General features: G+C 50.1%; 1 protein-coding gene across 2 annotated transcripts in view; it reads left to right on the forward strand.

The window, feature by feature from the left end:
• Nucleotides 1-26551, forward strand: part of DNAJC11 (DnaJ heat shock protein family (Hsp40) member C11) — a 66793-nt gene extending 40242 nt beyond the window's left edge. Inside the window, exons 5-17 of one of the 2 annotated variants that reach the window (XM_053899034.1) lie at nt 7707-7835; nt 8807-8929; nt 9872-9945; nt 13009-13198; nt 14245-14330; nt 14578-14694; nt 15749-15805; nt 21778-21933; nt 22984-23053; nt 23559-23616; nt 23750-23892; nt 24513-24642; nt 25035-26551. In XM_053899034.1, the coding sequence (XP_053755009.1) occupies nt 7707-7835; nt 8807-8929; nt 9872-9945; nt 13009-13198; nt 14245-14330; nt 14578-14694; nt 15749-15805; nt 21778-21933; nt 22984-23053; nt 23559-23616; nt 23750-23892; nt 24513-24642; nt 25035-25060 (1359 nt within the window). In that variant the 3' untranslated portion in view covers nt 25061-26551. The remainder of the gene's footprint in view (nt 1-7706; nt 7836-8806; nt 8930-9871; nt 9946-13008; nt 13199-14244; nt 14331-14577; nt 14695-15748; nt 15806-21777; nt 21934-22983; nt 23054-23558; nt 23617-23749; nt 23893-24512; nt 24643-25034) is intronic. The other variant, XM_019461253.2, reaches the window with a different exon arrangement.
• The last annotated feature ends 1040 nt before the right edge of the window (nt 26552-27591 follow it).

Consider the following 27591-nt stretch of genomic DNA (forward strand, 5'->3'; position numbering starts at 1 on the left):
TGGGCATTTAGCCTACTTTAAAAAAAAAAAGAAAAAAGGAAGAAGAAGAATTTGTGACACATAAAAATGATATGAAACTTGGGGCGCCTGGGTGGCTCAGTCGGTTAAGCGTCCAACTTCGGCTCAGTTAATGGTCGCACAGTCCATAGGTTCAAGCCCTGAGTCGGGCTCTGTGCTGACAGCTCAGAGCCTGGAGCCTGCTTTGGATTCTGTGTCCTTTTCTCTGTGCCCCGCCCCCTGCTCGAGCTCGCTCTCGCTCTCTCTCTCTTGCTCTCTCTCTGTCAAAAATACAAATGAAACTTGAATTTCAGTATTCTGAAATAAAGTTTTATTGGAATACAGCAAAGCTCATTCATTTAAGTATGACCTGTGGCTTTTTTGTGCTTTCAGTAACAGCACAGACTGAGTGGTTTCAGCCACAACCGTCTACAAAACCTAAAATATGATCTAGCCCTTGACAGAAAAAGTTCGATGACCCTGCTCTAGAAAACTAAAGTGAAGTGTGCAAGTATTTTCCTTTGTAAACTCTTTTTATTTGAAAAATGTGATTTAATTACAATTTAATAATAAAAGGACACAAACCTCCATACATTGGATGAAAAGTTGTTGGGAAAGCGCTGGCTCATTAATTTACCCGGCATTAGATCTATTTTATCTTTCTCTTTTCCTTGATCTTTTAGATCTTCTGTCAGAATTCAGATCTTTCACCCCTCAAAGTTGTGACTTCTCATATAAAAGCATATTGTCTTGAAAGTTCCTGAAAGTGAGTTGGTAAGTTGCCACCAAATACCTCGTTAGCACACGGAGAAGAAAGCTCTCCGGTTCTGGTACTGTGACCAGCCCATTTTCAAAAGGTTATCGCCTTGAAATGGGAGAACAGCAGAAGGCAGACATCCAAACCACTCTTGAAAATATTAAGAGACATGTCCTTGTGCCCCCAGAATGATGTGATCACTCATGCTCTGGGACAGTCTGTTTCATCGGGTGTGGCTGGCTCTTGAGCCTAACATCCCGTACAGTGGCTCTCTTGACCTTTCTGGGTGAGTCCTTTTCCATAGACTCTGACCAAAGCCTATTGAGTCTCAGAAGTCGCTGCTCAGGCGCGTGGGCTGTGGCTCTGTCGGTTAAACGTCTGACTTCAGCCCAGGTCATGCTCTCACAGTTTGTGGGTTCACACCCTGCATTGGGGTCTGTGCTGGCAGCTTGGAGCCTGGAGCCTGCTTCGGATTCTGTGTCTCCCTCTCTCCCTGTCTCTCTGCCCCTATCCCGCTCGCACTGTCTGTCTCTCTCTATCTGTCTCTGTCTCTAAAATAAACATTAAAAATTTTTAAATTAAAAGGAAAGAAACACAAAATAGTTGAAAAACTGATGACTTGAGCAATATTTTTGGCTTTTAAGGGCTCTTCTACCCTTTGGTACACAGGCTGATTGTCAGTGTGAAGTTAACACAAAGATGTATCATTCTAAAATTTTTCTTTGGGAAAGGAAAGAAAACCATACTTAACATTCTGGAAGTTTTCACCCAATGCAATTAGATAATAAAGGAGATGTAAATATTGAAAGGGCTGTAGTTTTTTGTGTAGGATATGATTGCCTGTCCTTAGAGAACCAACTGAAACCTGCCGAGACCAACAAGTTGAATGAGGCGGCCGTCAGGAAACCCCCAGAGATAAGACCGTGGTTGCCACCGTTCCTGCCACACGGATCATCAAATAGGCTCCCCTGACCGCTCTCCCTGCCTCCTTCCTCCCCTCAGCACAGCAGCCCGATTGAGCCTGCAAAACTAGGGTGGGACCACGCCATCCTGCCTGAGGCGCTCCAGTGGCTTATATCATTCATTATGAGCCAGCATCCTGACAGTGGCCCGTATAGGGTGACCGTCATTCCCCATCCAAACCCCAGGACGTTTTTGAGAGAGAAAAAGAGGTACTTAAAATAATTAAAATTTTACAGCTTTTTGAAATGTTTATTGACCAACACTGATTTTATTATATTGGAGAAACTATGAAATGGTTTATTTAAAACCTGTTTTCAAAAATAAAATATTTCCTGTAAAAAAACACATACCTGTGTATATTAAAGCAGATTTTAAAAATTATATTGATTATGTGAACATGAAAAGTGGCAGAAGCAGGGGCGCCTGGCTGGCTCAGCTTAGAGCATGCGACTCTTGATTTCAGCATCGTGAGTTCAAGCCCCACGTTGGATGTCGAGCCTACTTAAAAAAATAAATAAAAGTAGCAGAAGCAGAATCATTTTCGGCACACATTCACATACGTATATCAGCTGTATTTGTCTCTGATATTCTGCATTCTGGTTATGTATCAGTGCATAACCAATCACACCAAAACTTAGTGGCTCACGTGAACAATTGGGTTTTCTCTCCTGGTCCTGTGGTTGACCAGACTCAGCTGGATGGTTCTCCCTGGGGGGGTCTCCTCATATGGGTGAAGTCCAGTGGCAGCTGGGTCACATTGAAGATGACGTTTGCACTCTTGTGCCTCCCAGGTGGCTCTCCTTCTTCTCCCCCTAACCCCGGCTGGCTTGGGCTTCCTCACGGCATAGCAGTCTCAGGGGACATAGATTGTCCCGTGTTAGTGAGCTTCCCCAGAAAGCACCTCCAAAGGCCTGAAAGAAGCTTCGAGTCTTCCTGTGACCTAGCTCTGAAGGCTACACCTTCACACCCACTGCACTCTGTTGGACAAAAGCAAGTCCCAGTCCTGTGCAGAATCAAGGAGAGGGCTCTGTGCAAGGGTCACATGCCAGCAGGCAGGACCCACTGGGAGGCCTTCTTTGGATTCTTATTCCCTCACTGTGGCACCACTATTTTTCCGAAGAATGTACCTTTAGCGTTTTTTTTTTTTTTCTTTCATGACATTGCCTACCATCTTCTACACTTGTATTTAGTAAATTTGAAATTTTTAACATATTTGATTCTTCTCTGTATACTATAGTATTCTTAATTGAGAAGAAAATAGTCTAAATTCTAAATTTCTACCTTGTGGAGCATATATTTTGGCCCAAGTATTTTCATAGGTATTGTCTTTTTGCCTCCATTTGGAATATTTTTCTTTGACACATTTTTTTTTTTATAAACTGTCTTTATTTATGATCTTTTGACTGCTTCATCAAATTTACATGCCAGCCACAAAGCTGCAGGCAAGGCCTTTTCGTTCCGTTCCAGGATAGAAGATAAATTCAACTAATTAAAGATGACAGCTCCACCCAACGATTCTTACCAAAAATTGAGATATTCCAAAATACCATTATGGAATTTCAAAATGAAAAAAACTGTTGGAGCTCTCTTATGCAGTTTGTCCTTCCTCAGGAGCTCAATTTCAGAGTTACGTGCTTTATTTCCAGTGATTGCAATTTCTTAAATATTTTAAAAGCTACAGGGTTTATTGTGCCATTTTAAAAAGGAGTCCTTTAAAGACTCAGACATTCCTAATATTCAATTTTTAATGCACTGGCACGCCACACATTTTTTTGTGTTCAGAATCAGCTTCACAAAAAAAAATTGCTGGTACTCTGCATACACAAAAATATTTGTACATTTTGACAACTTTAGCTTTTTTTCATAGGTAGACTATCACAGCTTTTTTTTGTCTGTTTTATTTTATTTTTTTAAGTTTGTTTATGTATTTTGAGAGAGAAGAGGGAGAGCACAAGCAGTGGAGGAGCAGAATGAGAGAGAGAGAGAGAGAGAGAGAGAGAGAGAGAGAGAGAGAGAAAATATCCCAAGCAGGCTCCCTACTGTCAGCTCAGAGCCCAATGCGGGGCTCAAGCTCCCCAACCTCAAGATCCTGATCTGAGCTGAAATCAAGAGTCAGAGGCCTAACCGACTGAGCTACCCAGGTTTTGACACGGTTATGCATCTGTGTGCATTGTAACTAATCCCAAGACTGTTTCTACTCCTCCATAGGTCTCTTGATTCAATAAGATACTTGTACTGTAACGCTGTCCTTTACCAAAACTGGTATTTGAGTGTCACCACAAAAACAAAATTTTACATTCATTGTGGAACATTCTGACTGGAGTTGACAGTAACATTTTCTCATAGAGTTCCCCCAATTCCCACACCGAGGATGAGGGCAGCACACAACCGGCAAATCTTGGACACCGACAGGGCGTCCGAGAATCCAACTCCATTCTGACACCGTCTACCTGGAGATGGCATCAGATTGCACAGGTTAGGGGTTCAGTCCTCCAACACTGCTCCCACCCCCCACTTCAGATGCCAGTGCCGAGCCCAAGGCCTAGACTGAGGGCTGCAGATTCCAACACCCTCCCCCTTGGGGCTTGCAGAACTCAGGAAAACACTTCAGTTTACAAATCAGCAGCCAGAGCGGGGTCTGGGGAATGGGTACGGGGGCTTCTGTGCCTTCTCCAGACACCCTACTCTCCCTGTACCTCCGCTGTGTTCACCAACCTGATGCTCTCAGAACCCAGTCCTTTTGGATTTTTATGGAGGCCTCATTGCATAGTCAGACTGACCTAAGTCATTGGCCATTGGCTGATTCAGCCTCTGGCTCCCCCCCCCCCCCCCTTTGGGTGGAGACCACAAGTCGCCTTCATTAACATAACAGAAGACACTTTTATCGCCCTCATCACCAGAAATTTCTAGGGTTTCTGGAGCTGTGAGCCTGGAACCTTGTGGATGAAGACCAATAATACATTTAGTCATTCAGATGACCAAATATACATTTCTTATAATTCACAGCATTGTACGTTTACAATTCTAATCAAACAATTATTAACATTAACTGATTTTCTATTTGAAGCACCTGGTTAACACTCACATAAAACTGGCATCATTAGCAGCTGCGAGGTTCTTTTGCTACTAGAACGAACACACACACAGCTATGGCTTTATCTTTCATGTGTGCATTACAAACCTTAGAATGGAAAAATACGGAAATTAACAGAGGAACTACCATTTGGTCTGTAAATCCCTGCTGCTGCTACCCTTCACTTCCGGGCATGGTCTTCAAAGAACAATGAACTAACTATTAAAGGAGACACTGGAGTTTAGACTTAATTTTCATGTGGTCTGAGTTAGCTCTATGGACGGATGGTCGATGTTGAAAAACATTTCATACAAGTTACAAATTCATCGACTTACTGAGAAAATGGAAATTGAGTGCTTGTTTTTGTTGTTAAATATACACTACGTTTAATTTTATTGCTGCCTGGAGAATTTGTCAAAAAAGAATTATCCCCCCCAAAACAACAAAACCCCTGCGTATTTACCGAATCAGGAGTTGCCCAGTTTTAAGTGACTTATGAACTAGGAATGGTTTTTATATTTTTTATGATCAAAAAAAATCAAAAGAAAAAGTTATGTTTTGAGACATGAAAAATGTATGAAATTCAGATTTCAAGGTGAATGAAGAGAGTTTTACTGGAACCGGAGCACAGCCGGGGTCAGCTGGGTGTGGGCTGTTCTCCTCTACAACAGTGACCGTAGGATCCACAACACCTAAAATAGTCACCGTGGCCCTTCACCGAAAGTATGCCACCGCCTGCTTATACCATTCAGTAGGAGGAAAACACTGGCGAGAGTATTCAGACTGCCATCTGATGTAAATATGCAGGGGTTTTGTTATTTTGCGGGAGGTGATACTTTCTTTTTTGATAAATTCTCCACGTAGCAGGACTGCAGGACTGGCCGCCTGTCTCCGCCCGTGTTCACATGCATCTGCCGCTGTCCAGGCACACGGCTGACCGCAGCTTCATGCATGTCCCGGGCCAAGGCACAAGCCACCTGCCTGTGTCTCCTACGGCTCACACCCACACTGAGACGGGGAGCGCACCGTGCACCCCACACGCCCCTAGAGGGGACTGTGGCAGATGTTAGGAGTGGAGAGTGAAGGCCTGTCCACCAAACCCAGTCTGGCTTCTTAGTTTAAGTCAACCGCTGACGAGGAGAATACTAGTGATGATGATGGTAGTACGTTATGTAAACGTGAAAATCTGGGATAACTGCCAAACCAGCAAAACTGCAGGATTCGGCTGGTCATCTCCTGGATCTCCCCCCTCCCTCCCCGTGATGTCCACGGATCAGCCACAGGCAGCAACCCCAGCTCCTCCCAAGCCTTGTGCTGTTAGCGTTCCAGCGTCGTCCTCCCTCGTTCCCCTCTCCCGCCTTTGTTCGCATGTCCCCTTCTCAGGGACAGAAACACATGCTCCCACGCTACTTTGGGGGCGGTAGGTGTTCTGGGTCGTGATTGTGGAGGTGGTTTTGCGAGTCTATATGTCTGTCAGAACTCACTGAGCTACGCACTTTGGGCGGGTGCAGTTTATGTTATTATATGTAAATTAAACCTCAGTGAGGGGGTGGGGGGCACCTGGGTGGCTCAGACGGTTGAGCACCTGACTTTGGCTCCGGTCGTGATCTCACGGTTTATGAGTTCGAGCCCTGTATTGGGCTCCGTGCTGATGGTGCAGAGCCTGCTTGGGATTGTGTCTCTGTCTCTGTCTTTGTGTCTCTCTCCCTCGCTCTCTCTCTCTCTGCTCCTACCCCGCTCGCACCCTCTGTCTCAAAATAAATAAACATTTTTTTAAAGAAAACCTCAAAACAGTTTTTTTTTTTTTTTTAAACGGGCTGCAGGGAACTGAATAAAAACGTGTGCATGGTCAGATATTTATATGTGGGATTAAGAAATATGCCCATTTGAAAAATGTTATGACAATAAAATAATAAACATTGATTTTCTGAGTGTGGAGCATTTTATATCAGTCAGCAAATTTTAGCTTCACATTTCTTGAGAGAATATGGTGTTCCACTTCTCATAGCTTAATTCTCAGATTAATTTTAGAAGGTGAAGGGCACCTGGGTGGTTCAGTGGTCAAGCATCTGGCTCTTGATTCCGTCTTGGGTCATGATCCCAGGGGTCGTGGGATGGAGCCTCGCATGAGGCTCTACACTGATCACGGAGCCTGCTTGGGATTCTCTTTCTCTCTCTCTCCCTTCCTCTGCCCCTCCCCTGTTCACTCTCTCTAGCTCTGGAAAAACAAAACAAAACAAAACCTGATTTAGAAGGTGGGAAGAGTTTTTCAATCTCCCGTTTGTCCACAATTGATTTTGTGTGCACTTTTTTTTTTTTTTTTTTTTTTAGTTTATTTATTTTGAGAGAGAACACCCCAAGCAGGCTGTCAGCACAGAGCCCGACATGGGACCCAAACTCACAAACTGTGAGATCATGACCTGAGCCAAAACCAAGAGTCAGACGCTTAAGTGACTGAGCCCCACAGGCACCCCATCTCTGAAGTTATCTTTAAGTTTTAAAGAGTTTTGAGGTAGTTGTATGATTTAAGAGTGTCTAGACTCAAACATGAACATGCTTGGTCCACGTGGCTTGTGTCTCGGTTTCTGCATCCGTGGGTTAAATCTAGAGATGACCTAAAATTAGAGCCATGAAGTGGGTCCTGTTTGGGCTCTAAAAATCAAACTGCGTAGACCGTTTTCCTTTCCCTGACCCTTGTCTTTGGCGTGTCATTGACCTGCAGACGCGACTGGTTTTCTGACCCTCGCAGTCGGTGGAGCTGTCCTGCAGGTTGGTGTGAACTGTGACATTCATGCTCTGCGGGCCTCCTGGCGGAGTCCTGCCCACACTCAGTGAACCGCCGGGTGCCAAAGCGTAGATTGTCTTTCGTTCCACAAATACCACCCCTGCTGCTGACTGCTTGTTTTTCTGCCCCAGGGGACCATCAGTGTTGGCATCGATGCCACTGACCTTTTTGATCGCTACGAGGAAGAGTACGAAGATGTGTCCGGAAGTGGCTTTCCGCAGATTGAAATTAACAAGATGCACATATCCCAGTCCATTGAGGTAAAGCCCAGACTCCCCCCACTCCCAACCCGCCCCCCAGTGCAGTGAGGCTCGGGTTAACGAGGCACAACGTACTGCGCAGCTGTGGTTTTTCTCATCTTTATTTATGAAAGGATGTAATTAGCCACTTAAAAAAAAAGAGGGAGAGAGAGTTCCAGGCACAACCTTGTTTGTTACTGCTTTGCTGACGTGTTAGCAACATGAGTGCCAGGGGACGCTTAGCTTCCAAGGTCGTAGGGCTCCCCCAGCAGAAATGCAAGCAGTCTAAAAGAAGTAGCGGCCAAGTTCAGGATGATTCGGGGCGAGAAAACAGACCTCCATGGGGGATTCCAAGAACCAGTTTTAGTTTTAACGCAGACTCTATTGTGTGCAGAAAACGCAATATTCAGCTAAACCCAGGGTCACTAAAGTGTCGTCTTTCTACCCACGATTTGGATGTGGCACTGGGCCAGTCTGCTGAGGGTAACAGTAGGTCTCTCTGCCCCCTCAACTCCTATGTTTATCCTCAAGTGCATCACATGAAGTCCTAACTCTGGGAAACCGGCCCCTCTGGTGGAGCTTCCAGGGTTAGTACGGCCCTGGATTCAGTCCCTTCCACGGTGCCGGTGGCGAGCAAGACCTGGAGAGGTGCAGACGTCCCACGATGGGAGGAGAGACACATGAGGCGGTCACTGTGCAGTCTGATGCCATCGGTACACCGGGAACCAGGATGTAGCCCTGTCTTTCCCTGGTTTTATTTCTAATTTGCCCATTAACACTCTTGCAAAACATTACCTTGGTGGCCACGTGCAGTTCAGATGGCAAAGTGGGAGAGAAGTGAACCAGCTGAGGTCATACCGTGCATCCCTGTGCACTTGAGCTGTAGATCACTTGCACCTTTGGCCGGGCAGATACAGCGTATTCATTAGGCTGCTGTCCTTGTGCTTCCTAGTGCTTTGATTCATTCGTTACCAGCAAATCTTACTTCCTAGGCACCCTTGACAGCTACAGACACAGCCATCCTCTCCGGAAGCCTCTCAACCCAGAATGGAAATGGAGGGGGTTCCATTAACTTTGCACTTAGACGAGTCACTTCCGCAAAGGGATGGGGAGAGGTAAGAATGTCGACTGGCGGGATCGTGTTGTCCACTGCAAGTCTTATTTCTGAACATTTATACTCTAAATGCCAACCCTCAAAAAGACCCGGGTTGGTTTCATCATTGTATAAAAGGTGGATGTCAAACTTGCATGAGTTGGCTGTCCCCAAGAGAAAAGTCTGTCTCATGCCTGAGAAGGAATCCTCTGTCTGCTGGACAGCTCAGAGGTAGGACAGAGCGGCAAGATCTCCCTTGAGATGCCACCTTACAGAAATCCAGCCTCGAGAAACTCAGCATCTTTGTTCCCTTCTGGCAGAAACCTGTAGGCTCTTCCCGCCCCCTGCCCAGTTCAGAGGGCAGGTGCCGTGTCCGTGCTCTGCGCCACTGATTGGCGGTCATTTAACAGCCAGCTTTGCTGAGCACATTGAACTGCGCCAAATTAACACTGAAGAGTTGCCTTGAAAGTCACCCAGACAAGCAAATGAGGCAGCCGGAATCGGCTGGACCTCCAGGGCTGAGTGAGGGACCACTGATGACTTAGCTCCAGACGCCTGAGGGCTCTCTCCAGTCACCCAGGAGACCCTCAGGCAATGAAGCAGAGCAGACCGGGAACTCGAGGGAGGGGGGGCTCCCCCGCATCCGACCGCAGTGGGCAGCTGTGCAGATGGCAGCGAGGGCCACAGGGAGCCAGTCTCCCCTCGTGACCATCAGAGGCCTGCAGCGTTTTCATTAGAGGGGCTCCTTTCTGAAACGTGCCTCCTTTGGATCTGTGGAAACAGTCCTCCATTTGGCAAGGGTGAGGAAGAGGTGTTAAGAATCTTCCAGCTCCCACTCTTAGAGCCCTGGCAAGGGCTGACGGCAGTGAATGAAAAGGAATTATAACCAGAGGTGCTTACCTGAGACCTGGGTTGCTGCTATGAGAGAAAACACTAACACTTTCGCTTTTTCTCTTTTGAACAGTTAGAATTTGGAGCAGGGGATCTGCAGGGACCTTTATTTGGTCTGAAGCTGTTCCGTAATCTCACGCCAAGATGGTAAATATAAAGAGAGAAATCCTCTTTGTTGCTCCTTGTGGATTAGGAGACTAGAACCCGTGTGTTCTTTTTGCCAAGGTCATCCGGACTTCGCTTTTCTGTCATACAAAGTCACCGGGGGGCAGACCCTGTGGCCCTGGCGTGGGGCCAAGGCAGGGACCTGTTGCAGAGAGAGCTGTGGGTTGGCCGTCGCGGAGAGGGGTCGTCTGCTGCTCGTCCCCATCCGGGCCAGGCTAACACTCCGTGCTCCGCGGTTTCCTCCTCTGTGGGGATGAGGCCCCTGCCTACGCACCGGGGGCACTGAGGACCGGGAGAGAGAGACTGGAGGGAAAGCATATTCATGGGGAAGTTGGTCAGTGGCCTGAAATATTTATGAACTTGTGGGGATCGTTTCTTTGTCCTGAGAATGTTTCCAGTTCTGAAAAGGGTCTTTATTAAACAGTGAGAGGGCGTCTGGGTGGCTCAGTTGGTTATGCATCAGACTCTTGATTTCAGCTCCGGTCTTAATCTCAGGGTCGTAAGATCAAGCCCCTCGTTGGGCTCTGCGCTGAGTGTGCTTAAGATTCTCTCTCCCTGTCTCTGTCTCTCTCACTCTGTCTCACTGTCTCAGAATAAAACACTGAGCACTTGTGAGACTGCCTGGCAGTCAGTGAGATGTGCAGATGCTGGCACTTTAAGGCCCACTCGTAGAACTGTACATCACTCCCCTTCTAGAACCACAGAGATGTCCTTATTTCCCACCTCTGTGAGCTCAGATCAAAGAATTGGGTGGAAGGTGAAATAAAACCTCTTTCTTCTGGAGGAGAAAACAGTGAAAGGAGCCCTGAGATAGGGGCGCCTGGATGGCTCAGTCAGTTAAGCATCCGACTTCCACTCAAGTCATGATTTAACGGTTCGTGAGTTTGAGCCCCACATCGGGCTCTGTGCTGACAGCTCAGAGCCTGGATCCTGCTTCGGATTCTGTGTCTCCCTCTCTGTCTGCCCCTCCCCCGCTCACTCTGTCTCTCTTTGTCAAGAATTAAACATTAAAAAAAATTTTTTTTAAAGGAGCCCTGAGATAGATAGTCTGTGTTTGCAAAGCAGGGTTTTCGCTTGCAGTCGGGTGCGTTTCTGCACACCCACCAGGTTCTTCAGGGGAAGACCTGTCTTAAGCTTGTCTGCATAATTCTGTCACCCCTGATGCCAACCCAGAGCACAGATTCCTGCCCCCACCCTTCACACCAGTCAGGTCCTCTGAGAGGCCTAGGAATCTGTACTTTCATCAAGCACCCAGGTCATCAGATGCACTTAGGAGACACTTCACTGAGGGAAATCTGTTGGCCATCTCATTCTGGTTGAGCCTCAGAGTGAGTGGTCGCCAGGGAGGGGGACTAGGGCTGGCTGGTTACCAGCCGTTACAGGTTTGGAAACTAAATTTCATCATAGTGCCCAGTAGTTGAGGAGACTTGAGCAAATGTGTAGAGAGGGACACCAGGGCGCTGATGCAGTCTGCTCTTCAGGGTGCCCTGAGCCTAGGGTCGGGCTATTTGCAGTCCAGAGTAGCGATCAGAAGGTTGGTTCGGGGTGTAGAATCAGCCCCGAAAAGGCAGACGGCCTGTGGAGTGTTTTCCATCTCCCAGTGCCTGCCTGCCTGCCTGCCTGCCTGGCCAATCTCTGTCTCGAATTGGTCTCTCTGTGTAGGACGTGCTGCATAAAAATACTCAATCATGTTACTTTAATTAAATAGGAATCTCAGTCTTTACAGTTTGATTCTTCTATTTTTTAACATTTATTTATTTTTGAGAGAGAAACAGAGCATGAGCCGGGTAGGGGCAGAGAGAGAGGGAGACACAGACCAGGCTCCAGGCCTCGAGCTAGCAGCACAGAGCCCGACGTGGGGTTCGAACTCATGAACCATGAGATCGTGATCTGAGCCAAAGTTGGACGCTTAACCGACTGAGCCACCCAGGCACCCCTACACTTTGATTCTTTTAAATGCCACTGTCTTGGGCTTTAGTCTGTCTCCTCCCTGTTTGCCTCCCCTGACCCCGCTGTGGCTGAAGCAGAATAACACAGCTGTCACCTGGTGTGACTTGAGAGAAGCCAGGGAAAGTTTGGATTAGGGGCCCTGTAGAGAGGAGGAGTAGATTCTTAATTCATTTGGGCATGAGCGGCTACTGCAAGTTTGCAAGAACACTGCGATCACAGCTGTCACGTTTATTATTATTAATGCAACAGTGACGCCTTGCAAGCTTAGGAAAGAGACTGGCAATCTGGCAGGTACTGGGCTGTTTGCTCACCTTTTAATGCTTTGGGTAAAGTGTGAATTCCTTTGGTTTTGAAATGAAATACCTTTTTTTAACCAGAAGATGGGGCTGACTCCTTTGGAAACCAACTTCTGAGGCCTTTCAGGGCAAGTCGTTTACTGTACTGGCTTCTCATGTGCACGGCCATGGGTGGACACCAGAGTCACATGGGCAGTCTTGGAAAAAATACACTGATGCCTGGTCCCCCACCCCAAAACTCTGACCTCATTGGTCTGGGGTGGTCTCTGGGTAAGGGGTCCTCTAACTTTGCTGCACATTAGAATCACCTGGCAAGCTTTAAAAACGCTCCAGTCCTGTAAATCAGCTCCCTGAGGCATGGGAGCTGACCATCAGTACTTTTTAGATTAGCCAGGTGATTCCAGTGTGTAGCCAGCTGTGGGACCTGCCCGCCCGCCCCGGCCTCCACTTGCCCTGCTCCCGCCCTGACCTGATTCTCAGTTGCAGTCAGATTGACCCACTGGTTTTCAGAACGCGGACATTCAGGGGACTCTCTGGCTGTAGTTACAGTCGGCATAGGATGGGGCGGGCGGTACACACCAGCAGGGAGCGTTACTAGGAAGATTACACCGAGGCGTCTTCTCGCTGTCTCTCTGTCTCAAGGACAGGCTCAGTGTCCTGCTTTCCTTTGGGCCACTGGCCCGGGGGTTCGTGGACGGGAGGGTGAGCAGGGTCTTAGCCTGGCAGAGAGGAAGGGACCAAGAACGGCTGAGAACCAGGCGTGTCATCCAGGACCCTTCCGGTCTGTGTGTCCCCCCAGCTTTGTGACGACAAACTGTGCCCTGCAGTTCTCCTCCCGTGGGATCCGGCCCGGCCTTACCACCGTCCTGGCCCGGAACCTGGACAAGAACACTGTGGGCTACCTGCAGTGGCGGTGGGGTATCCAGTCGGCCATGAACACTAGCATCGTCCGGGACACCAAAACCAGCCACTTCACGGTGGCCCTGCAGGTGAGGACAGAGCCGCCCCCTCGTGTGTCCCTTACGTCCCTCGCCCGGATCTGAGCACCCGTGGGGGCCCTGGGGGGCAAGTTCTGTTCACACGCACTCAGTGTCGAAATGCTGTTGTTGTTCTCAGGCTCCCAGGGTAACTGTGTTCCAGTTACCCTAAAGCAAAATGCCCTTTTCACATCGTCTAGTAGGAGAAGCCCACAGAATCAGGGTGAGAAAGAGCACAGGTTGGGAAGCGACGCCCCAGAGCAGCAGAGTTATGCACTCAGATGCCACTGTGGTGGGCAGGAGCACAGGGTGTGAGAGGACCCGCCCCCCCCTCAGACGGCACCTGCCCCTCAGCCCTCACCACCTGCTGCCGTGTAAGAACGCAGGCTCCTTGGGGCGCCTGAGTGGCTTAGTGGGTTAAGCGGCCGACTTCGGCTCGGGTCATGATCTCGCGGTCCATGAGTTCGAGCCCCACGTCGGGCTCAGAGCCTGGAGCCTGTTTCAGATTCTGTGTCTCCCTCTCTCTGACCCTCCCCCATTCATGCTCTCTCTCTGTCTCAAAAATAAATAAACGTTAAAAAAAAAAGAATGCAGGCTCCTTGTCGCAGAACGTTTTCTTTCCGTGAGAAGTCAGGAAACTGGGTTTTTAAGTGACCTCTCCCAGCTTTTAAATATTGGCCTCTAGGGGCGCCTGGGTGGCTTAGTCGGTTAAGCGTCCGACTTCAGCCAGGTCACGATCTCGCGGTCCGTGAGTTCGAGCCCCGCGTCAGGCTCTGGGCTGATGGCTCGGAGCCTGGAGCCTGTTTCCGATTCTGTGTCTCCCTCTCTCTCTGCCCCTCCCCCGTTCATGCTCTGTCTCTCTCTGTCCCAAAAATAAATAAAAAATGTTGAAAAAAAAAAAAATTTAAATATTGGCCTCTAATAAATCACACTCAGACCGCGGCCCCTGCCTGAGAGGCTGCCCGGGAAGGGAGCTCCGCGGCCGGTGTGCGCACGATGCCCACCTTCCCGCAGAGTCGCGGCCGCTAGCCCTGCCTTCTCTGCCTGTGTCTTCCCAGCTGGGAATTCCTCACTCCTTTGCACTGATCAGCTATCAGCACAAATTCCAGGATGATGATCAGACTCGCGTGAAGGGATCCCTGAAGTAAGTCCTGGCCCGGCTGACCGGAAGCAGGCCGGCTGCGCCTGTGGTACGGGGGCTTCCAAATGGCGGGCCGGACATGACCATCCCGGGGTCCCCGCCCTGAGGAACTGGAGTCTCGTGGAAGAACTGCGCCCCTGGGTGTCACTCGTGATCCCCTCCGGGTGGGGGTGGGGAAGGCGAGAGGGAAGGACGGGACCGGGGGTGGCCTCGAGGGGCCCGACGTGCTCAGGCCGCATGCTCCCTGCAGGGCCGGCTTCTTCGGGACGGTGGTGGAGTACGGAGCGGAGAGGAAAATCTCCAGGCACAGCGTCCTGGGCGCGGCTGTCAGCGTGGGAGTCCCTCAGGGCGTGTCTCTCAAAGTCAAGTAAGTTGAACTGGATCTTTCTGGCCCAGGCTTATCTGGCAGCTTGTAACTCACCTGGGCTTCACCCACCTTAAGGATGAAAGAGACTTTGCTTTGTGATTATGTTCTTAAAGAGACGGTTGCTTCTGTCTCGGGCGGGTCAGCAAACGTCAGGGAGTCGCTCAGGGTCTGAGTCTGTGGTCAGGGACCTTCCACGCGCTCCGTGGCCCGCCTGCATCTCTCCCTCCCCGGAGGCCCCCGTGCTGGCCCCACCCGCCCACTCATCGACAGGTCACACGTGTGACGCGTACAGGGTCGCCGTCAGCGGATGCGGCACCCGCGTCTCCCTCGGGACCAGAGCGCTGCCGCCTGCCCACACCCTTCACCGCTGCTCCGGTGGCGCTCCTTCCAGCCTCTCCCCGCCGCCTCTGTTACCTGACCGGCTGGCTGCTACTAAATGGCAGCATCACGGCGGGACCCCGGGCCCCGTCTGTGCAGACTCCCTCCCCAGGTGGCCGCATACCTTCCTGCACTGACAGCTCACGTTTGCAGCCCCGGCCTGGCCCTCCCCCTCACCTGCAGCCCCTATGTCCCAGATCACTGCTCGCATCCCCCAGACATCCTGTCTCGACTCTCGATGCTTCCAAAGCTGCTCTGCCCAGAGCCTCCCTGTGCCGGTCGTGAGAGCCCCGGCCTTCGAGGTGTTCTGTGCGAAACCTTGGAGTTGGCCTTGGCCGCTCTTTTTCCCCACACTCCAGAGTTAATGTATCTCAAAACCCACCTGGGCCGTCCTCGGGAAGCATCTCCTGAGCGGGGCCGTTCCTCACATGCTCTCTGCTCCCACTGTCTCGTGTCTGAGTTATTCCTCTGTCCTCCTGGCCCATGTCCTTCACCCCCTGGTGACCCTGCTCTCCACACGGGCAGAGCATGTAGGTCAGTGTCTGTCACTCGCTGCTCAAACTGTCAGTGATTCCCTCAATCCCTGGCCAAAGCTAGAGTCCTTCAGGACTCTCCGTGATCAGGCCCTCGCTTCCTGCTGACCCCTCCTCTCCCATATACCCCTTCTCCACTCCAGCCGCCCTGGCCCCCACGCCGCTCCAGAGAACAGCAAGCCCACTCCTGCAACCAGACTGTGAGTTGCTCTTCCTTGGTCCCCAGATGCCAGCACGGCTGGATCCTTTGATTCCCTCGGGGCTCTGCCCAGAGGTCACCTGGGCAAAACCATCCCTCATCACCCTGTAAGAGCTGTACCCCTCACTTTACCCCAGGCAGACCTTTTCCGTTTAACCCTGTCTGTCCTCCACTGCACCACCTCCCTCTGATCAGCCGTCCACCTCGCCGGCCCTCATCAGGAGCTCTTTAACTTTGTTGTATTCTGTACGGTACTCCTAGAGCCTAGAACACAGCCTGGCACTCGAGAGAAACTCTGCAAGAGAGAGAGAGACAGACAGGAAGCAGATCATACCTCATCACGGTGTGGGAGAGGAGAGCCACAGCGGGTCACCAGTATCAGAGCCGCGTCGGGCCTCTCTCCTCTCAGCGATCTGAGGCCCCCTGAGACTTAATAAAGAGCACACAGAGAGCTGACAGAGAATTTTACTCTCAAATTGGGACCACTGACGACACAGTTCTCTGATTCCGTTTCTGGTTTTAAACACGTGTCCCATGCAGGTATTACATGACACAATCTGAATTCTCATCCCGAGAGTGCCGCTCTGCCTCTCGGAAAGAAACATTTTCATTTCGTTTCAGCCGAGTTCCCCGTGTCAGCAGGCTGAAATGTCCAGATTGTATTGTTGTATAAGCCAAAGTTTTCCAGAAGGCCCTGGAGTTCAGCAATAACACGTGATCTGACTTTGCTAACTCTTCTCTTATGTTCTGTTTATTTGGTGAATGACAATAATTTTTGAATGTTAAACCAACCTTACATTCCTGAGGAAAATTCTTGATATCATAATGATATCATAATGATCACGATATAATACTTTTTATATATTGCTTGATTTGGTTTACTGATATCTTACTAAGGATTTTTCTATGGTTTTTTTTGTAAGTTTTTTTTAATGTTTATTTTTGAGACAAAGAGTGTGTGGGGCGGGGGGGGGGGGGGGGCAGAGAGAGAGGGAGACACAGAATCCGAAGCAGGCTCCAGGCTCCGAGCTGTCAGCACAGAGCCCAATGCAGAGCTCGAACCCACAAATCTCAAGATCGTGACCTGAGCCACCCAGGCACCCCTGTATCTATGTTAAGGGACACTGATGGTAATTTTCTTTTTCTGTTATGTGTTTGTCAGGTTTTAGGATGAGTTATGGCAGCCTGATAAAATGAAGTGTTCCTTCACTTTACTTAGGAAGTGTCACACTTCACTTAGGAAGTGTTCCTTCTTCCTCTGTTTTCCGGGAGGGCTTGTGTAAGAATGATTTATTCCTTAGGTTTCCTAGAATTCACTAGTGGAATGAGCAGAGACTGAAGGTTCTTTGTAGGGAGGTTTCTGAGAATGGATTCAGTACCTTTAATAAATCCGGGGCTTTTCCAGTTTTCTCTTTCATCTCATGTCAGCTTTGTCACTGTGTTTTTCGGAATTTGCCGGTGAATTTCTTAGCATGAAGTTGCTCATAATATGCCCTTATCCTTTTAATGTCTGTAGTTCTCCGTAGATGAGCCTTGATTCCTCACGTTGGTAATTTGTGTTCTTTCTACCTTTTTTGTAACCAGTCTGGCCGGGGCACTTAACTTTCAAAGAACCAGCTTTGGCTTTGTTAATATTCTCTATTGTTTATCTGTTTTCTATTTCTTTATTCTTCTTTCTACGTATTTTGGTTTCACATTGCTGCTTTTTCCAGCTTTTTAAAGCCCAGCCTTACGTTACTAATTTGACATCTTCCTTCTTTTCTAATATAAACTTTGAGGCTTCACACACTGCTTTGCTCCATGCCACAAATTTGGATATGCTGTATCGTTATCATTCAGTTCAAACTGTTTTCTAATTTTACTTTTAGAAATGTATTGCTTAATTTCTAAATATTTGGGTTTTTCTGTATATCCGATTAGTGATTTCAATTTAATCTTATTTTGGTCAGAGAATGTTCTAGTCAGAGAATATTGTGTATGGTTCCAGTCATTTTAAATATATGGAGACTTGTTTCGTGCCCCACCATGTAATTGACCTTGGTGATCATGTGCACTCGAAGAGAACGTGTATTCTGCTGTAGTTGGATACAGCATTCTTTAAATACCCGTGGGTCAGGGGGGTTGACAACATTCACCAGAAATCAGAAGTTCTAGGACTTCACGGATTTGGGCAGATTTCTATCAGGTGCTAAGTGTTAAAATGTCCTGCTATGAGTGTGGAATCCTCAGTTTCTTCCCTGGTCAGTTTTGGCTTTGTGTATTTTATCTCGAGCAGCGCTCTTTGGAACCACCATCACAGTCAAGACCTAGAACATTTCCATCGTGTCCAGAAATTGCCTCATGGTCTTTGTGTGGTCTCCCGGGCCCTGGCAACCACTGCTCTGTTTCCACTCCCTATATTTTCGCCTTTTTCAAAATGTCATATGATTGGATTCATACAGTGTGAAGCTTTTTGTGCTTCTTCCGTGAGTATAGTACTTTTGACATTGTCCTGTTTGTTTTTTTAATGAATCCCTCTCTTTTTTTTTTTTTAATGTTTATTTACTTTTTTTTTCTTTATTTTTATTTTTTTATAATTTTTTTTTTTAACATTTATTTATTTTTGAGACAGAGAGAGACAGAGCATGAATAGGGGAGGGGCAGAGAGAGAGGGAGACACAGAATCGGAAGCAGGCTCCAGGCTCTGAGCCATCAGCCCAGAGCCCGACGCGGGGCTCAAACTCACGGACCGTGAGATCGTGACCTGAGCTGAAGTCGGACGCTTAACCGACTGAGCCACCCAGGCGCCCCAAATGTTTATTTACTTTTTGAGAGAGAGAGAGAAAGAGAGCAAGCCAGTGAGGGGCAGAGAGAAAGAGAGAGATCCCAAACAGGGTCTGTCCCGTCAGCATGGAGCCCAGTGCGGGGCTCGAACTCAAGAACCGTGAGATCGTGACCTGAGCCAAAACCAAGAGTCAGACACTTAACCAGCTGAGCCACCCAGGCACCCCGGCCCTTACTGTTGCGTACGTCAGTAGTGTGTCCTTTATTTTTATCGCTGTTTGGAATGACATTGTTGATGTACCACAGTTCATCTGCTTATCAGTTTAAAGATACTTCATTTGGGGGCGCCTGGGTTCCTCAGTCGGTTAAGCATCCAACTTCAGCCCAGGTCATGATCTCATAGCTCGTGAGTTCGAGCCCTGCGTGGGGCTCCATGCTAACACCTGGAGCCTGGAGCCTGCTTCAGATTCAAGGTCTCCCTCTCTCTCTGCCCTTCCCCCGCCCATACTCTCAGTCTCTCTCAAATATTAACAAACATTAAAAAAGGGTTTTTTTTAATAAACATATTTCATTTGTTTCCAATTTTTACCAACCGCAAATAAAGCCAGCGGACCTTCGGTGGCAGGTTTTGTGTGAACAGAAGGTTCCATCTGTCTTGGGTGAACACCTCAGAGCACACCCACTGAGCCGAAAGTAGGTGTGTGTTCCACTTGGTGAGAAAGTAGCCAGCTACTTTCCAGGTGGGGGCTTCGTGTTACTTCCCCAGCAGTGGCCTGCCACGAGAGTGAGAGAGAGAGAGAGAGAGAGAGAGAGAGCGCGAGAGCGCGCTCCGGCCGCTCCGCACCCTCGCCGCCTGGGCCGCTCGCATTGCGAGCACTGGCTGCTGCAGCAGGTGTATGAGTGTCTGCCTGGCGCCCACGACGCTGGGCATCTCCAGGTGCTTGTTTGCCATCCGTCCTTTTTTTTTCTTTTTTTTTAAGCAAAGTCTTCATTCAGATCTTTTGTCTGTTTTCGGGTTGTTTGGTCTCTTTTTTTTTTCGTTTTTTTTTTTTTTTTTGCCTGTTCTTTGTCAATTCTGGAGTTGCGTTTCTTCCGAAGGATGTTGTCCCTTAACAGATTTGTTCTTTCAGTGCTCTGAAGATGTTATTCTACTGGTTTCTGGCCTCCATTCTTTCTGATGACACATCAGTGGTCATCTGAATCATTATCCCCCTGCATGTGATGTCTTTTTTTTTTTTCTCCTGGCTATTCACCTTTATATTCTGTTTTTTTGTTGTTTGTTTTTCACTTTTGTTCTTCAACAGTCCACACCTAAAATGTACCTACATGTGTTTTTGCTATATTTATGCTGCTTGCGGTTTGCTAAACCTCTTGCATCTGTAAATTTATTCCTACGTGAAATTTGGAACTTTTAGGCCATTAATTCCTCAAATATTTATTCCTGCCCCACTCTCTTTCTGGGACCCTAATTACTTAAACTCTAAACCTCTTGAGGCTCTGCCCATTTGTCTTCAGTATTTTTTTTTCTCTTTGTTCTTTGTATTGGATAATTTCTGTTGATCTGTCTACAAGTTCACAGATGTCTGTCCTCTCCAGTCTGCTGTTCAGGCCATGCACTGAATATTGTCTTTGAGCATAAAGAAGCTGCTCTCTAAAATCCTTATCCAGGGGCACCTGGGGGGCTTAGTCGGTTAAGCATCCAACTTGGGCTCAGGTCGTGATCTCATGGTTCGTGAGTTTGAGCCCCACGTCGGGTTCTGTGCCGACAGCTCAGACCCCAGAGCCTGCTTCGGATTCCATGTCTCCCTCTCACTCTCTGCCCCTCCCCTGCTTGCACACTGCCTGTCTCTCAAAAATAAACAACGTTTTAAAACAATAAAATACTTATCTGCTAGTTCCAGCATCTGGGTCGTCTGGATTTGGTCTCAGTTCATTATCTCTTTCTCTTGTGTATCTAGATGTATAGAGTGGTTTATATTATTGTGGGTAGGGCCGCCTGGGTGGCTCAGTCGGTTAAGCGTCCAACTTCAGCTCAGGTCATGATCTCACGGTTCGTGGGTTCAAGCCCTGCGTCGGGCCCTGTGCTGACGGCTCAGAGCCTGGAGCCTGATTCGGATTCTGTGTCTCCCTCTCTCTCTGCCCCTCCCCAACTCACGCTCTGTCTGTCTCTGTCTCTCTTAAAAATAAATTAAAAATAAATAAATAAATAAATAAATAAATAAAATTTTAAAAATTAATTAAAACATTAAAAACAAATACAAATATATTGTGGGTATTGTGAACAGTACATGGTAGAGACTCTAGTCTGTTATGATTCCCAAAGAAGCGTTAATTTTTCCTTTTTAAGGTAATTAATTTGGCTGAAGTCAGACTGCAAACTGGGACTCACCTGTGTGGCAGCAGCTAGGCCAGCACAATTATTTCACTGTCCGCTAAGGCCTTGGATAGACCAGGGACCGCTGGGGGTTTGTGCCACATATATACCAAGAATTTGGGGTTCCCCATCTCTGATTCCCCTTGTTGGGGGGCCCCTCTTCCCATCTGCTGTGGTTGCCTCCAAACTCTGAGTGCTGGGTCTGCAACCTCCTAGAACCACAGAGTTCTTTCCAGTGTTACCTGGCCACCGGTAGCCCGCCGAGACCTGTCCTCAGGCTAAAAGCTGTTAACGAAAACCGGGAAATTTCCCAGTGCTGTTCCTCGCTCTAGACTTTCAGGGTCCTGTGTCCCCACCTCTCTGCCCAGAGATCTTGTTAGTGGCCGGAGTTCGCAGGGGTTCCCTGTGGGGTGACTGCTCCCAGGGGCGCTACTTGACCGTTACTGGACGCGGAAGCTCTTGAACTTGCCACCTTTAGAAATCTTCACACGCTTCTTTCACTTCGATAAATTGAGGGCTGAGATGACCCTGCCTCCAGGACCCCTGGAGGTGCGCGCTCCCGTCTTCTCAGGCCACCTTCACTCTGGTCACGTGGTTGTCGTTGCTTTGCCCTTGAGGTTAGCAGATAGTGTGACCTTTCTTCCGTCACAGACTGCAAATCCAGCAACTACGCTTTGGAATCGAGAGCAGAAGGTGTGTAGCTCAGGAAGCCAATGGGCTCCGGGTTCCTCATAACTGGTGGTGTTCAGTGCGTCTCTTTCCGTGACTGCGGTCTCTGTAACCCTGCCCTGGAAACGTGACTCCTCCTGGGCGTTCTGTTTTGTTTTTGTTTTCAGGTTAAACAGGGCCAGTCAGACTTATTTCTTCCCTATTCATTTGACGGACCAGCTCCTTCCCAGCGCCGTGTTCTATGCCACCGTGGGGCCACTCGTGGTCTACTTCGCTCTTCACCGCCTGGTCATCAAGCCGTACCTCAGGGCTCAAAAAGAGAAGTGAGTTCAGAGCATGTCACGGGCACGTCCGTAGACAACTCTGTGCTTCGGTTTTCCTGCCTTTTAGACAGAGATGATGATACTAGAACCTACTCAGAGGGTTGTTAGGAAAATTCCATTAACTAATCCGTGTAAAGGCCCAGCATGGTGTCCGGTCCGTAGTAAGTGCTCAGTGCAGGCTCTTCTCACGGCGGTACTGCTGCCGCGGGCCCATCGCTCCTCCTTCCTACTTCCAGAAAGGGAAACTGGTTTACAAAATTGTGCAGCCTGTGCACCACCGGCACAGGAGACAGAGCCACCGGTCCTCATCTTTTCGTGGCACTGAGTTCAGGAGGAGTGGGTTTGCGTTCTTACATATAGGCGCGCATTGACCAGAGTCGCTGAAGTTACAAAACGTTTATTTGTTTTGCAGTTGCTTGTAGATAACCCACTGGAACATTACACCCAGTCTGAGAGGTGGTGTAGACTCGTAACTTACACCAGTCTGAGGTAGTCAGTCATTGAGCTTAGAGATTCTCCTCTGTGGGGCCCCTCTTAGCGTTTGAATCACTGGAGTTCGGGGCCCTGATTCCCCAGGAGGCTCTTCGAGCAAAGATCGTGTGGGGTCCAGTCTTCTGAGGGGACAGGTGTATGCTACCCCGAGTCCCTGTGCTTTGCTGCAAGAAAGTATATTTTGTATCCAAAGCAGTAAGTATTGTCCCGCCCAGAGCGTTACGTACCGGTCCAGAAGGCGGCATCCCCCGTGGCCCTCGCCTCTCTGGCCGCTCACTGTGCTGAGATTCTTGTCGGGTGGGGGCCTCTTCGCACAGCAGTGGGCTTCCCGGGCGCTCCGGTGCGGAGGGCGGGCAGAGCCGTCCGGGGACAAAAGAAGGGGAAGCTGCAGAGGCCTAAAATGAACAGACTTGCCTGAGACTGTCTTGGAAATATTTTCTAAGGCTCCGGAACGAGGCGTGCGGAAAGATCTCCGACTGTTCGCTGGGCGCCGGGCCAGCCAGGGGCTCTCCTGCCTCCCTCCACGCTAACATGTGCCTTGTGTTTTTCTCACTTGAGGGAGTTGGAAAAGCAAAGGGAAAGCACAGCCACTGACATTCTCCAGAAGAAACAAGAGGCGGAAGCTGCCGTAAGTGCCGTAGAGACACGAGCCGGAAGTCCTCCTGCTCCGGGGGCCTCCGGATGTCGCCGCGCTGCCGCACAGAGCAGACCGCGCCGCGGGCCCCGCTCCCTTTGCCGGCCCGCACGCCTGGGAGCCGGGCTCCGGGATCAGCTCACGCTCTGCGTGTGGGCCTCCGGGGCCAACGGCTTCACTGGTCATTTTAGTCTCTGTATTGCTTATGGGACGCACTGCCGGGAACTTCAGTCCCTGTCCTACAGATTAGATGCACTTGCCCTCAAAAGGCATAACAAGGTTTTCTAAGAACTGGAAGGTACTGTCTTCCTTTTCTTCCCTGTACGTGAATTGTTTTTATGTGACCGCACAGACACTCGCAGCCTAAGTGTAGGGGTACCGTCGGGTTCTCCGAGAGCAGAGGAGGGGCTGAAGCGCAGCCAGGCCCGGGACTGTAGCTCTGCACGGGGACGCAGGGCCCGGGGAGGGCCCTGACGGTGGCCATCCTTGTTCTTTGCAGGTCCGGTTGATGCAAGAATCTGTCCGAAGAATAATTGAGGCGGAGGAGTCCAGAATGGGTGAGAAGGCGTGGCCTCTCTCGGGGCAGGGTGGGCGCCGGGGGTCTCGAAGGAGCACCCTGTCCTCACGGTCCGGCTGTGCGGGGGGTGCCCGGCCGAGACCTGCCTCTGCTCAGACTGAGCCCGTCCTCAGGGCTCATCATCGTCAACGCCTGGTACGGCAAATTCGTCAACGACAAGAGCAAGAAGAGTGAGAAGGTGAAGGTGATTGACGTGACTGTGCCCCTCCAGTGCCTGGTGAAGGACTCGAAGCTCATCCTCACGGAGGCCTCCAAGGTACAGCACGTGCCCACAGGGTTCGGTCAGGAAGGGCCTTTGGGGAGGGGGCACAGCCTGGCGCCTCGGAGCGGCCGTTCCACCGCAGCGGAATCCCTCGTGCTGCTGGCACTTGCTGTGTGGGGTGTGACCCACACCCAGGTTCTGTTTACGCTGGGGCTGATTCCTTCGTTCGTTCACGCAGCAAGTGTCTATCAGTGTTTATGGAGCACCTACTATGTGGCAGGTAGAGCAGTGAACAAAATCTGCGTCCTGCCTTCATGCCTACGTTCTGCGTACCCCTTGCCTTTTTCCAGAAAGAGCGTGAGCTCTCCTGTGGCACGTTTGACACTCACCCCGGAGCCCGGGGCGGGGACGGTAAAGGCGAATTAAAATGCAATTAGCTCCAGCCAGACGGGAGAGCTAGCGTGGGACAGGGGGTCTGTGTTGAGAGAGAAGTCTAGGCCCACGTAGGCTGCTTTCTGACATTCTCGGGCACCAAAGTTTGCCTCTTGCGTGGGCGGCTCCTGAGGGAAAGTTCAGGCCCGTCCACACTGCCTTCAGGTGGCAGCGGACAGCCGCGGTGCTGGGTTTTAAATGACCACCTCAAGTCAACTGGAGCGAGACTGTGTCTGTTACAGGCCGGGCTGCCCGGGTTCTATGACCCGTGTGTAGGTGAGGAGAAGAACCTCAAAGTGCTTTACCAGTTCCGCGGCGTCCTGCACCAGGTCATGGCGCCAGACGGCGAGGCGCTTAGGATACCAAAGCAGTGTGAGTAGCTGCGCCTTGGCCGGCGCGGGCCAGGGAGAGGCTCTCAGCCACTGATGGGGACCGGGACATCGAGGTGGATGACAGCCACCTTCCCTCTGTTATCCGCCTGGGAGCGATGACTTGTCAGAGCCCGGGACGCGCTGCCCGGCGGAGGGGTGGCGGCCCTTCCCCTGGGGGTCTGAGTGAGCCTGTGGCCTGGAAGCTGCAGCCTGGGTGGCTGGGTAGGAAGCAAACCCGGCCGCTCCTGTGCTCCGGAACCGGTTGATTGTCGAGCGCCTTGCACACTGCTCAGCCGGAGGCCAGGCGGCCTCTGGGCGGCGGATGGCAGAGCCCCCAGTGGAAGGAGGGCGTGGGACAGTTGCCTTTTGATACAGTCAGTTTGTCTCTTACAGCTCACAGGATTGATACGGACGGATAAACTGCTTGAGAAACCAGATTTCCAAGAGGCTGCAAAAAATCTTTTCCCGGGAGTCTACAAATTCGGAAGCAGGGAAAAAACCCAGACATCAGATGTGTTTATTTTATATTACTCCTATAGAAGGTGGTACCGTATCAATTATGTGGAGGGACACACAGACACCCCGCTTTCATGGGTGCTGTAGATAGGACTCGGGCAGCCCCACCTGGACCAGAGCCGCAGCGTGGCCTGTGGCTGTTTTCCCAAGGATCATGTCCCCAGAGGGAAGGGCCCTCGGCCCCCACCCCAGCCCATCCCCAGGTTCCTGAGCCCGAGGGCTGACTGCAGCCACCCAGTAGCTCTCAGTCTGTCTTGAGGTATTTATGAAATGTCCTGCCTCACACATAGGACTGTGAACTACTTTTCCTAAAATCCACAGAGCATGGAAAACAAAATGGAAAAGAAGGAAGGTGTTCTCATGAGCCTCACGAGCAGAGGCCTCCAGAACGAGTGAGCGTCTGTCCGGTCAACTTCCCCAAAACCACTTTTTCCTGCTGAAATATTATTCAGTGAATCTGGAGAGGATTGTGTGGGTTTATAAATCTGCTTTTTATCTCAGAACGAATGGTTTTGGAAATTAGTGTCTTTTTTCCCCCCTCCCAGAACTTCTCGAATCATTCCACTGGCAGGTGGCTTGGGACAGAGCGGTATAACCCCCGGTCCCAGGGTCCAGCCCTGTCACAGGTCACTTCCTCCCAGGAGCCACCCGTGTCCTTGTGGAGAGAGGCAGGTGCGAGCTAAGCCATCCCTCTCAGCCTGCCCCCCCTCCCCGTCCCCCACGGCTCAGCCTGACCTGCCTTTGCCCCCCACACTGGAGCACCGGAGCGGGGAGGAGAGGGGGAGCCCGGGCGGAGACCCTGGCCCAGGTACGTGCCAAATCCCTAGCGCAGGGAGAGCCCGGCGGGCCTTGCTTGCTCTCTCACTCACGGCCAGCAGGTGGCGCTGCGGCTCCCACGCCTCCTCACGGGGGTCCGGTGTCCGCCCCCCTGGGTCCTCTTCCCTCACTCGGTTCGCTCTGTGGATGCAGAATACTTAGGAGCCGGGATGCTCCCGAACGGCCCGGTGTGTTGACCAAGAGTCACCGCTGAGCAGAGAGGCCCCCCTGGACGGTGGTGGCCGTGACGGCCCCCTGCAGCCGTCGCTGAAGTCAGGCTTCACTCCCCAACGCCGGTACCGGAGTAATCGCTAACACCCCTCTCCTCCAGTTTTCAAAAACAGTTCAGGTTGTCCAATTCTGTAATATTTATCTCTCTTTCAAAAAGTTTTCCTCTGAGCTGCTGCTCTGAATGTAAATCGTGCAATAAGCGTGGTGTGAAACATCGGACTGTGGGGCGCGGCCGTGCGCTCGCTCCGCGGCAGGTGGCTCGTCGGGGCACCGATTCTCGCAATTTTGTTTGAAATGGACTGTACGGAAGGCGCTCTCGGCGTAATAAATCTTTCCTGAAAACAGGACAGTGTTTTAATGCGTCTTGTGTGTGCATTTTCAGGGATGGGCAAAATAAAGTAAGTGTGTCCCCCCCCCCCCCCAGGCCTCATTCCATCCTTCTTTATTCTTTGCTATTTAAACCACATTTTTAACAGTTCTTTTTTGTTTTGAAAGAAAGAGCCGGGGAGGGGCAGAGACAGAGCAAGAGGGAAAAATCCCACAAACCATGAGATCATGACCTGAACCAAAATCAAGAGTTGGACGCTTAACCTGCTGAGCCACCCGGGTACCCTTTTAACTACTTTTTTAACCGTGAGGCCGAACTTGAAGCCATGATTCAGTTTTACACATTAGACATTTGCCCGATAGATAAATGGGAGTCAGGACATCACTTAGGATCGTTTTCCCATTTGTTGTGGTTTTTGTTTGGTTTTGTTTTTATTAAAGTCACCTTTTTTCATAGCCAAAGGGGGTCATGCCCTGCCCTTCCTGCGCTTCAACAGGAAACACGAAGTCGGTCTTCTCAGCAGCCACAAAGGACGGGAGGAGAGAGGGCCTCCAGCCAGCGCCTCCAGGTCCCTTCCCACCGCTCTGAACACAGAGCCCTCCTGTGAAACCTTCCTTAAGCCACAATGGCATAAAGCGAAGAGGCAATTACTGTTCGTTTGTAGGAAACGTTCTGAGCATTCCCAGGTCCAAAAAAACCATCCCAGGTTTTTCAGATACTTTAGGCCACATCTTACTAACGGACGCATAAAATCGAGCTGAAGCACAGGCTCGCAGACAGCCGGGTGCTCGGCAGCTCGAAGCCGAGCCTCGCTCCCGGGGAAGGGGCCCGGCAGTGCCCGGTGCAGAACCAACAGCGGTTGCTAGTTCTGCTTTTCGCCTTTTCTCGCGAGAGTGGAAATCCTCCTCCGACCTCTTTAGGTTAGCGAAAGCACGTACTGATGCAGGTCGACTGTGAAAGCAAACTGGTGTAACCTAGGCTCTCGGGAAACAGAACTCCTACACTGGTTTTCAAGTAAAGAAGGAAGACCGGTGGCATAGGAAGACACTTTATTACGTC

The sequence above is a fragment of the Panthera pardus genome, unplaced genomic scaffold (assembly GCF_024362965.1).
Source record: "Panthera pardus isolate Hobbes unplaced genomic scaffold, ASM2436296v1 HiC_scaffold_11, whole genome shotgun sequence".
In the NCBI taxonomy this organism is placed as follows: Eukaryota; Metazoa; Chordata; class Mammalia; order Carnivora; family Felidae; genus Panthera; species Panthera pardus.